The sequence below is a fragment of the Dipodomys ordii genome, unplaced genomic scaffold (genome assembly GCF_000151885.1).
Source record: "Dipodomys ordii isolate 6190 unplaced genomic scaffold, Dord_2.0 Scaffold17, whole genome shotgun sequence".
NCBI classification, from domain to species: domain Eukaryota; kingdom Metazoa; phylum Chordata; class Mammalia; order Rodentia; family Heteromyidae; genus Dipodomys; species Dipodomys ordii.
The window spans coordinates 4438474-4450716 of record NW_012267233.1 but is presented as its reverse complement, the minus strand read 5'-3'; the positions used below and the strand labels follow the sequence as shown (position 1 = coordinate 4450716).

General features: G+C 35.4%; 2 protein-coding genes across 3 annotated transcripts in view; both read left to right on the top strand.

The window, feature by feature from the left end:
- The window catches only part of Eny2 (enhancer of yellow 2 homolog (Drosophila)), a 16972-nt gene extending 15393 nt beyond the window's left edge, over nt 1–1579 (top strand). For both annotated transcript variants that reach the window (XM_013012474.1, XM_013012473.1), the window contains exon 5: nt 526–1579. In XM_013012474.1, the coding sequence (XP_012867928.1) occupies nt 526–602 (77 nt within the window). In that variant the 3' untranslated portion in view covers nt 603–1579. The remainder of the gene's footprint in view (nt 1–525) is intronic.
- Nucleotides 1–12243, top strand: part of Pkhd1l1 (polycystic kidney and hepatic disease 1 (autosomal recessive)-like 1) — a 153502-nt gene that overhangs the window by 569 nt on the left and 140690 nt on the right. The window lies entirely within an intron of this gene.

Below are 12243 nucleotides of genomic sequence, written 5' to 3'. Positions count from 1 at the left end.
CACAAATTATACCGACATCAAATACAGTGAAAGCAGGGGTTATACTGTTGGGGAGGGACATACAAAGCAACAAAGAAATAATCTTATAAATGCGTTAAGCCTGCGTATTTTTAAATGGTGCTCTGCACACCTTGTTTAAAACTTGTCTTCTCTTCAATGTGTGATGTATTTAAGTATTAAATAATTAAAATAAGAAATTGCAAACATGCACCCTTTTTCAAATATCTTTGCTTTTCACTTTTTATATACATTTTTATATTACTGTTAAGAAGTACGAAGGAGTTGCCATTTAACAAAGAAGTTTGTGAATACAGTGCATCGTAATCAGTGGCACCCCTTTCAACATTCTCTCCCATCCTTTCCAGTTCACTCCTCCCCTCACTTTTTAAATTTTGTGTATATCCACTTTCTTTTTATTCAACTATGGTGGCTATCTGAAATTCCTCTGAATGGTATGCCAGGTCTTAAATTGGCATGTATTAATTAGAATATTCTTGCTCTGATGGTTTTATTTTTATATTTCAGCCCTGGTACCTGACAGTGTAAAGAAGGAACTCCTACAAAGAATAAGAACATTCCTTGCTCAGCATGCCAGTCTTTAAGGTTTAATTAGATTGTGTTGTTCTGTGGTTTTATGTCTGAAAACTTGCCATAAATTAGAACTCAGTCTCCCAAAACAAAATCCTTTTTTGTATGATGGTATACAGTTTTCAGTAATGATGTATACATTGTATTGATTTTTTTCCCTAAATGTGTTATTTTAATAAATATCTCATGAATAAGTTTGAAGTTTGCTTGGATTTTGGAATAAATGGGACTCTGTCTTTATTACTAATTCACTGGATTGTTGAGAGAAACAATGAGCAATTAATATAAGTATTTAGTATGTGCAATTATCTGTGCTAACAGCAGGAGGTAACAGCCTTTCCTGATTGTCTACATATGGTGTATTCCTCTTGTGAATCCCCATTCTATTTTATAAATTGTAATATCCCATCTTGTACTATGGTATTATTTTTTCATATTTGTTACAAACTCTGAGGGTTAGGACTGGGTTTTACTCATCTTTCTGTGCCTTCCTTATGCTTCAAAGAATTTGCCATCTAGTAGAAGAGAGAACATTTGCAAGCTGACTGCCCACCAAGCTCCTCTCACAATACTCTACTCATCTGAACTTTGAAAGCAGAATCTGTAAATTGCATCCCCACATACTAAGGTCAAGAAAGAACTCACTGGGAATTAATCTTCATCCATTAGCTTTACTATGCCATCAGGATTGCTAAATCCAATGGACTCTGTCTGTTCTTATGTGACCTCTGCTGCAAAGTGAGAATGTTGACTATCCTGCCACTTGGAACTCTCACCCCAGTCCTCATATTGTTTCTTCCTACCAAAGGAAGTTCCTTCTGTTTCTTGTGGAATACCAATACCTGTTACTGTATGTGACTTTTAAGTAATAATGTTTTTAGGGCTCTCTTCTGAGTTCTCTGCCTGACTTAACTGGATGTACTTTCCCTGGGCACATCCAGGAAATGGGTCAGACCATGGTTTCAAATACCAACAGGTTGATAAATGCTAACCTCTGTGTCTAAGCAAGACTTATTTCTAGCCTCAACTGTATGTACTCATTTGTGGATCAGCTTCCATAGATAATCCACAAACACCTCAAATTGACTGTAACTAAAATAGTGATTATATTCTTCCCTAGTAATCACCTCTGCTGTCTTTCTCTGAATAGTACCTCTTAGACATACAGATTTCCCAAGACACTTCTGAAATGCTGTTTCTGAAGGTAAGAGATAATGGCACAAGATCCTGTAATTCTGAAGACAGTCTAGTTTATGTGTGTGCTGCTGCTGATAGAGGACTGTTTTGAGAATAGCAAGGCTGTAAATTGTCTCCCCTTAACTAGTCCAGATGATTTCTGTAGCCTCCTAATATTTCCTTGCTCTAATTGTGTGCCTCTTCTGGTATTGCTTCCACACTGTTGCCTGTATGGCCTTACTAAAATTCAAGTGTGAGCATTTTATTCCTTACTTGAAATACATCAGTGTAGGATAAAATTCTGTGTTTATGTAATGCTTAGACCTAAAAGTAACTACTTATTGCTCTGGTCCCAAGGTACCTAGTTGTTCCATCCGTTAATATTTTTGAGAACCCGTCAACGTGGAGAGGCCTTCCCTCTTCTACTTACCCTGAAACTGAATTGTCAAGACATTCTGAAACTCCTGCGATTTAGATTCCCCACTGGTAATCCATTTTTTATTTTATATTTCTATGTTTGAGTAGTTCTACAAAGGGGTTGCCATTTGACATGCTGTTGATTTATAAGTACAATGCAACCCCTGCTCTTTTTTTTCTATAAGAAACAACTCAGCTGTGCATTTGTCTTTATAATAGTTCTTGAACTATTATATGCATTTCCTGGAAAGGAGGAAAAGACTTTCTGTTTGATGCCTATTTCTGAATGAACAAGAAAGGGAAGAGTTAAGTGAAAGACACGTAGGACATGAGAACAGGTAGCAATAAATGGGATTTAATTGAGGGACAGTTTCATATTAATTTTTGGTTTACTATTTCACAAACATGGCAGGACAAACTGGGATTATGCTATGTTTTGAGCCCACGACGCACACACACATAATCAAAAAATCCTACCCAGAAGTATTTTTGTTTCATAAAGCAGTGTTAATATATGATATGGTACGTAGTTCCCATTATTAAAAAGGAAAGCATCTTAAATGTCAGAAATAATAGGCCTTTCTATGAGTATATATTATACAAGAGGGTTTCACTGCAATATCTCCACACGTAACTGTAATAATCTATTTCTACACTTACCTTCCTGCCCCTTTTAACAGATTTCATTATTAGAATTAATAGTTCTTATTTCATAATTCTGTATATGGAAACAAGCCAAAGTTTTTCTGTCCCTCTTAATAGCCCAAAAGATATATGAAAATGAAAACATGTTAGGATACTTTTGAAATAGAAAAACAATAGCTAAATGAAAATACTTCATAGCAATTTAGTATTAAAGAGCATAAACTTAAAGTGGTCATGTTGAGACCTCTTCCATCTCCACTTTGAGGTTTCTGTGACATCCTAGAAATAGTTTGTAGTTTGCATCTAGAACCATTAATTCCTTGAAAATAAATCAACTTCTTCAGAACATCTTGACTCTTAATCATTGACTTAATTGAACTATGAATATAGTCTTTAACAATTGCACCCATTCACACTCAGAAGTGGACACTGAATACAGTTACATGACTGTACTGTGTGGGTATAATTAGGATCAGTATAAGCTTCTCATAGGATTAAAGAACGCTCTGCTAAATTATTCATGTAATCACTTTGCTCTGGCAGTACAAGTATCATTTGGTTGAACAGTGCCAAACCAGGGACTGGGTGATGCTAGGGATTAGTAATTGGATATGGGACTTTTCATAACTTGATTAAAAAAATGAGAGACCTGTGACAGCTGCTCTGTAGGCCATGTTGGCAATGAGCCTCTGTGTGTGTGTGAGAGAGAGAGAGAGAGAGAGAGACCCTTGTGAAAGGATCCTCCATGTTAGTGACTTCATAAAATCCTTAATGTTTACCATTAGAAATCAAAGAAAAGCCACTGGGTCATTCTACCAAGAAAACTTAATTACAGTCACATTATTGGGGTTCTAATCTCCTCAATGATGCTGAATTAACAGGTAGGACTGACTCTACCTCAAGTTTCCATATCTAGAGAGTAGATCTGATATTGCAGACCTGGCAGGAATTTAAAAAGCCTTAAATACTAATAGAATAATCATAAAAGAAAGTTAACTGGATTTACGTTAGCCTAACAAGAACTCAGTCTGCATGTGTTTTCTAATTTTCTATGAATATAGGAATTATTCTTAGGTGGAAATAGCTGCTTTTATTTCTTAAAAGAATCTAGTTAGTAGTTGCCATGAAAAACCTACAAAAATAAAGATGACAGCTAACTTCATAGAAATAACACTATAATAGCACTTATCAGGAAGGGTTGAAGCTATTTGTAGTCACTTTTCCCTTCATTCATCAATGACATGAATTATATCCCATTTGTCTTTTAGTTATCAATGCCTTAAAGCTTCTGAATAAATTATCTTAAGTAAATAGAAATAAAAATGACTGGCCAATAAGTTTGGATGCACCTGTTTATTCTGCATTTGAAATTACATTTGGCTATTCCATTGATCAGCCACTAGAGAGCACTTGGAGCCTGTGTATTGGTCCTCTATGGAGCTCATTGTAACGGATCCAGTTCCAATTTAGGCCAGCCAGCTTTTTCAAGGTTGAAAGTGTTACTGAATTAAACCTAATGTGAGTACTTAAGAAAATGACGTTGGTCTAATGTAACTTGAAGCTACACACAGGTGTAGATATTGTTGAGCTTGGGATCATTTTGTGAAGCCAATTCAGTAATTCAGAAAGGATGTTGATTTAAATACCATAGACTGTGCCTTAAATAGTTCTAGTTCACCTATTTTCTGGGACTAGATATCTTGTTTGTTTCTCACAGTGCTGGGAATCAAATATCAAACAAGGTTTCTTATGTGCCTGCAAGCACTGTACCACTGCACTACATCCCAGCCTTAAGAGAGTTTAACAAATGAAAGAAAAATCATTTTCAGAGTTCAAGAACATAATACTTGTTTTTTTTTAAAAAAAATCTTATATCACTTCCTGAAAGTATAAATAGAGCACATATAGTCTCCAATTCATGTGAATGCTCAAAGAATGGCTCACGGTGGAGGCCCATATCAAGCATTGAAATAGAAACAGCAATAAGAGACCTCCCAACCAAGAAAACAGGACCAGATGGATTTACAGCGGAATTCTACAAGGCCTTCAAAGCAGAGCTCACACCAATACTCCTCCAACTCTTCAATGAAATTGAAAGAGAAAGTTCACTACCAAACTCATTCTATGAAGCCATCATAACCCTCATCCCAAAACCAGGCAGGGACTCGTCAAAGAAAGAGAACTATAGAACCATTTCTTTGATGAACATTGATGCAAAACTTCTTAACAACATTTTGGCCAATAGACTTCAACAATTCATCCAAAAAATCATATACCACGATCAAACAGGATTCACTTCAGGCATGCAAAGGTGGTTGAACATATGCAAATCAATTAATTCATCACATCAACAAGAGCAAGGATAAGAACCACATTGTTATCTTAATAGATGAGGAAAAAGCATTTGACAAGATCCCACACCCTTTTATGATGATGGCTCTGGAAAAACTAGGAATCCAGGGAACATTCCTCAATACAATAAAGGCTGTATATGACAAACCTACAGCCAGCATTATACTTAATGGTGAAAAACTAAAGCCATTTCCTCTAAACTCAGGAATGAGACAAGGATGTCCACTCTTCGCACTTCTCTTCAATTTAGTATTAGAATGCCTAGCTACAGCAATAAGACAAGATGCAAACATAAAAGGGATTCAAATAGGGAAAGATGTAGTAAAACTCTCCCTCTTTGCCGAGGACATGATCTTGTATTTAAATAATCCCACAGGCAAAATAGCAGGTATAAAATTAACCCTCAAAAATCAATGGCTTTTCTGTATGCCAACAATGAGAAGAGCGTGGCTGAAATCGGGAAAGCGACTGACAACAGTTTTAAAAAAAATCAAACATACTAAAAACCAAATCCATTGAAACTGCTGTGTTGCTCCTACAGTAGTGGTAAATACAGAGTTGATTCTATGCTTTCTCACATTCAGAAATGTTTCTATTTTGTGCCTGGAATTATCAGAAGTAAATGATGACAAATTTCTGTCAGTCGCCTTATGCCTTCTTACCCTAAAATTTTTTACTGAAGGCATATCCTTCAAGAATTTATGCTTTCCAGATGGATATTTATGTCAAACTTGAGTTTCATGCAAAATAGGATACTTGAAATAGAAATGTCCACTAGTCCCTAGTCTGTCTGCTGGGCAGGTAATGTAATTAAGTATGTGGTATGTTTTGAGGCACATTCTGTCCAGCTCAGACAATGAAAGCATAAGAATGCTGTTTCTCAGTTCTGCCATTTATGTGCTTAATAACTTTTTATTAGTCACTTAAGGGTTCCAGCTGTTAATTGGCCTACCCAATTCCTGTCCTGTTTTGGTAGGGACTCTGATACTTAGGAAAATGTGGGTGTTCCTCTAAGAAGAACTGACATAAAGTCAAATTTATGGTTAAGGACTTAGTAAATCAATATATATATATATATATATATATATATATAGTTTCACTGTTCACCTAGCAATGGTATTCATAAAACAGTTTTGTGTACAGGATTGATCTTCCATATTTTACCCCGTCCTTAAAAAAACAACTAGGTTTTCAGGCAGACATTGTAACAGCTCACTTAATAGCTGTGTTTCTTATGTTACTTATTTGAATACTATTTGATGCTGATTTTATATAGACAGTAAAATAATTGCATTCTCTACCAACATTGCCCTTTCCTCACTTCCCTTCTTACCAGCTAAATTATAATTACGCTTCATGTCCATTTCTCTTTTTTCCGCAGCACGTACAGTCCTGCTTGATCATAATTTAGGCATAACTACCCTGAAAACTTTTTCATTGTAGGCACCTGATCACCTGAACCTTGTCGGAGAAAATTTCACAATCCTAAGTCTTTTTCAAAAATGACAAACACAGCATTCTGAAATTAGTATGATTTTTTTAGGTGATAAAAAAATGTGTGGCCACAGTTGGTGCTGGCCATGGTTATGAAACAATGGAACACTTTTTTTAAAAAGGATAATAAGAAATTGTTATAGACTAAAAGAAAACGAGATGTTAGAATTTAAAGCAATGTATTGTCTTTGATAAATATATCAAGTATAATCGAGAATTATAAGCATAAGCTACAGTTTCAGTTTTAAATTTCTTGAGTGTTACAGTTAGTTGTATTTATGAAGAATGTCTATGTTCCTTGTTGATATATGTAGGGATAAAGCATTATGTTATAACTACTCTCGGTTTAACAACACCAACTAGGGTATGTGCCAAATATGGAGAGAGAAAAAGGTAGAAAGAAAATAGAAATCTAATGGAAGGATTTATATATGTGTTTATCACAAATAACTTTGAAATGGGCCAACAAGCATTTGATTCTCTTGAGTAAATTTTTTAAATTTTTTAACAATTTTATTGTAAAGATGTTGTACAGAGAGGTTACAGTTACATGAGTAAGGTAATGAGCTCTTCAGCTCAAGGCTAGAACTCTACCACTTGAACTACAGCGCCCTTCCAGTTTTCTGGTGGTTATTGAAGATAAGAGTTTCACGGACTTTCCTGCCAGAGCTGGCTTTGAACCATGATCCTCAGATCTCAGCCTCCTGAGTAGCTAGGATTACAGGCAGGAGCCACCACTGCCTGGCTATGAGTACATTTCTTGTTGAGCATTGTTACCCACTCTTTTGTTGTTCTCCCACTAGCCCTTCCCTCCCACTCTCCACCCCCTCCTGAAGTTGTAAAGTTCATTTCCGACATAGTGTCTTGTGAGTATCATTTTTGCAATGGGCCATCCTTTGTCCATCTTTCAGCATTTTGTTATTCCCCTTCCCTTCCCCTAATCAGATAAATATATATACAAGGCGGAGGTTACCAGAATCAAAGACAGTGATTGCCAGGGATAAACCAATGGAAAAAGAAAATGAAAAAAAAAAATAGAAAGAACCAGATACAGTACATTTGTGACAACAAGGTCCACAAACAAAAAAGAGAAAAACACAAAATAACAAAAATCTGTTGTTTTCATGTTTAGGAGTTCATTTCAATTAGCATCATGTATATGGTCATATGTACATACCTTCCTTAATCAACCTCTGGACAGCATTGATGAGACTAATAAGGACTCCCTTTCCTCAGAGCCATTATCTTGATTTGTGTACTGCAACACTGTCTGCTTTCACCCAAACTCATGGCTACTGATAACCTCTTGATTTGAGGGTCATAGTTTGAAGCTAGCACAAGCAGAAAAGTCTATGAGATTCTGATCTCCAAGTAGCCACCAAAAGGTCAGAAGTGGAGCTATGTCTCAAGAGGTAGAGTGTTAGACTTGAGCACAAAAGCTTAAAAACACTAAGGCACATAAACACAAGAGCATCCAGGTGCTGAGTTCAAACTCCAGAAGTGGCACCAAACAAAAAACTGTACACAATAAAATTTATGGAATTAAACTGGATACAATTGATATTAATATAAAATATCAAGATTCTTCAAAAATTATTGTACAATCTATATACATTTACTTGCTACTAACAAAGAAAGATAATACAAGGCACCATGGCTCACACCTGTAATCCTAGCTACTCAGGAGGCTGAGATCTGAAGATTGTGGTTCAAAGTCAATCCAGGCAGGAAAGTCTATGAGACTGTTATATGCAAAGCACTACTCAGAAAAAGCTGGAAGTGGTGCTGTGGCTCAAAGTGGTAGAATGCTAACCTTGAGGGGAAAAAGCTCCAGGACAGTGCCCAGGCCATGAGTGCAATCCCCATGACCAACAACAAAAAGGTAATACATGTCATATATGCATCAGTTTGAAATTGTATTTTATTTTAAAATTGGAAAAGAACAGTAAAGTGTAGGATAGTGTTGAACAACAACATTTCATGCTGCACATGCCACCAACTTCAATTTTTTGTTTGGATGTTATGAATACTAAAACTATTGATTTTTTAAGATTGATCTGTCTTCTGAATGGAATGTCTTAGTCTCTTTAGACTGCTAAAAAAAAAAAGCACATCTGAATGACTCAGAAGCAATTTATTTCTCACAGTTTTGGATATTTGGAAGAATAGGATGGTGTGGTGATAGAAGATTGGGTATGTAGTGAGCAGCATCTCCTGGATGTTATGATCATATGGCAGAAAAGGTTAATGAGCTTCCTTGGGCCTATTTTATAAGGATACTCATTTCTTTCATGAAGGCTCTGTTCTTATCACTCAGTCACTTCCCTCAAACACCCCATCACCTTGGAAGTTAAGATTTCAATGAATGAAATACAACGAAGTATAAACATTCAAATCATAGCACGAAATTAAAGCTTCTTCAGCTCACTTTACAAAATCTTAACAATCTTGTCTCAAAAGACACCAAAATTCTCAAAGACATTTTGAGTCAAATTCTAACTATAATTTTTTCCCAGTAAGCAAAGATCACAGTCTAGTTCAATATCTTTCACACAGTTTATATCAGAAAGAAATATTTAAACTATGGTTCAAACATTTTTGGAGGAACCAGTACAAAAAATAAATCATATCCTTGTTCTTTAGGTATCTAGTTGAAGGTAAAAAATAATTTTACTATCATCTGGATAATTATATGCATCTCATAATGTTTTGCCATCTGACTCCTAAAAGTTACCGAAATAATAACTCCTATTAAAATAATTGCTTACAAAGGAATAATATTAATTATCTTAGAACTGTAAGTAGTATATAGTTTTGCTAACATCTTTCTAGAAATTCTATTCCTCTGAATAGTTTTAGACCTATTGTTTGTCCACTACTTCAGTTCATATTCTCTTCCATCTTCCTGCAGGTTCTGCTCACCTCTTTTCTTCCTTTGTGTCTAGAATCAGGCCAACATTAGAAGAAACTGAGGTAAATACTAATCTGCCAATTAATAATTTATCACATTTACTAAATTTAAAGATTATAATATTAAATAGTAATAAGTAGCAACTTTACCAAAAGGTGTATCAATATTAAAGTCATTGTCTATGACATTTTTGAATATATATTTTACTCATTAATAAAACAAACTTAAATTTGGGAATTTTTGCATAGTATTGTTTGGCTAATTCTGATTTATTTATGGTCCTTTAATATCAATTTAGTGGTCTGGGTAGGTGGCTCAGTGGTAGAGTGCTTGCCTTGCATGCATGAGGCCCTGGGTTCCATTCCTCAGCACCACAAAAGCAGAAAAAGCCGGAAGTGGTGCTGTGGCTCAAGTGGTAGAGCATTAGCCTTGAGCTGAAAAGCTCAGGGACAGTGCCAAGACCCAGAGTTCAGGGCCCATGACTGACAAAAAAAATGAATAAATAAAATAAAATTAATATATATTAAACTTTGGATAAGTTTATAGAAATGTAATTTGTGATTTAAGCAAAACTTCTGTGTCCTCTTATGTGAGTTTATATATATATATATATATATATATGTGTGTGTGTGTGTGTTTTGTTTCCAGGAAACCCAGGGCTTTGCTTACACTAGTCAAGTGCTCCACTACTAACCTATGTTCAGATGCTTCTGATTTTACAAATGAGGAGAGATGTAAGGAGTAGGATGAAATATTCTGAAAAGATACTAAAATGTCTGTAGTATTCCAAAATTTAAATGCTACATTGTACTAATCTTCTATTTTGTCTCCTCTCTTCTTTCTAAACCAAAGTCATCACATTTACTAAATAAAAATGTGGAAAGCTGAGCTAGACTTGAGTCTCAGATAAAACCATGGAAGTTTTTCATATAAGCATGTCCTAAACATCATAGAGAACATATGAGTCCTGGGTAGGTTGCCATTTCTCTTCAATTAAATTTTTTGAAGGTGTCTACTTCACTGAATGGACAATGTTATCATCTTTCAACTCTGCTCCTCACCTATCCCCTCTCCATCCCCCCCCCCACTCTCACTTTCCCCTTGCTAGCAAGTAAATAAGAATGAATTGGATCACAAATGACCTCTTAAGAGTGGATGAATAAGGTGGGTAGTGACCTTGAACAGGATTTTTCTAAAATAGGAAACTCTTTTAAGAAAGCATAAAACACCTGGGCAACTGTGGTTCATGTCTATAATCCTAGCTACACCCCTGATTGAGATCCTAGAAACATAGTTCACTCTAGCCCCCAATGGAAAAGTCCATGATACTCTTTTATCTTCAATTAACCAGCATAAAATTGGAAGTGGAGATGTATCTTAAGTGGTACAGCACTAGCCTTGAGCAGAAAAGCTCAGGGACAGCACCCAGACCCTGAGATCATGCCCCTAGACAGCCATACACACACAAAAGTATAGAACAAATTTGGGACTTTGCCATAATTTTAAAAGTAAAGCATTTTTTGTTCTTAGTCTTTACTTTCTGAATACTGCATTTCTTTACAAGAAAAGCCAGGAAGGGAGATTAATTAGAGTTGAGATAAGCAACATTGGGAAAACAGCAACTTGGAAAGCAAACAGTTTTTAAAAAGCATGAAGGAAATACAAGTATTTCTTCCTAAAAATGTCATCAAAAGAAAAATTAGAAAAGGTGAAAAGAAATAAAAACTTTCTATATATACACAATATTCCAAAAGTACAGAAAAGTGGAATCATACCTTTACCTAAGGTCTAACATTATTTAATTTTCCAGATTTTTTCAAGTCAATTAAAACAAATTCCAGATATCATGACACACAACTTCAAATACCTCAGCATTTGATTCCATAATGTGAATATTTTCTTACATGAGAATGATACAAATTTTCTAACAAAATGAACCCTTCCACAATATATTAATATTTTCCCCACATTCAGTTTCCTTATCTATCTTGTAAGAACACCATATCCCAGTCAGAAAGGTAATTTCACAAGAAACTGAAAGTTGAAGTGGAGAGTTTCTGATTGCTTTCATTTTGTTTTCTTTGTTTGTTTGTCTGTTTCTTTGTTTTTCCTAATATGGGGGTTTGATCTCAAGGCCTCATTGCTTGCTAGGCAGGTACTCTACCACTGAACCACACCTCCATCAAAGCTATAGGAGTTTTGTAACTTTTAACAGGAAGAAAATACATGGAGGATGGGATGTTAAGAACAGTGAAATGACATTGCCCCATTTGTTAGGAAATAGAAAGACTTGGAAAAAATTATATTAAGTGAAGTAAGCCAAGCCCCAAGAAACATAGGTCCCATGGTTTCCCTTGTTTGCAATATCTAGTATATGTCTGAGTCAAGCAGAAAAGGTCAGATAAGGTGATGTTAGGAAAATAAACCATAAGGTATGTATTCAAATGGTTTTTTTCTTTCATATAATTGTTTATAACACATTTATAAGATTAGCTCTTTGTTGCTTTGTATGTCTCTCCCCCACAGTATAACCCCTGCTTTCATTGTATTTGATGTGGGTATAATTTGTGGAGGGGAAGGGGAAAAACAAGTCATTTAAATAAGCATACAGGTGGACCTGTTGCAACAATGAGAAGTACAAGTTGTCATGTTGAAATCGA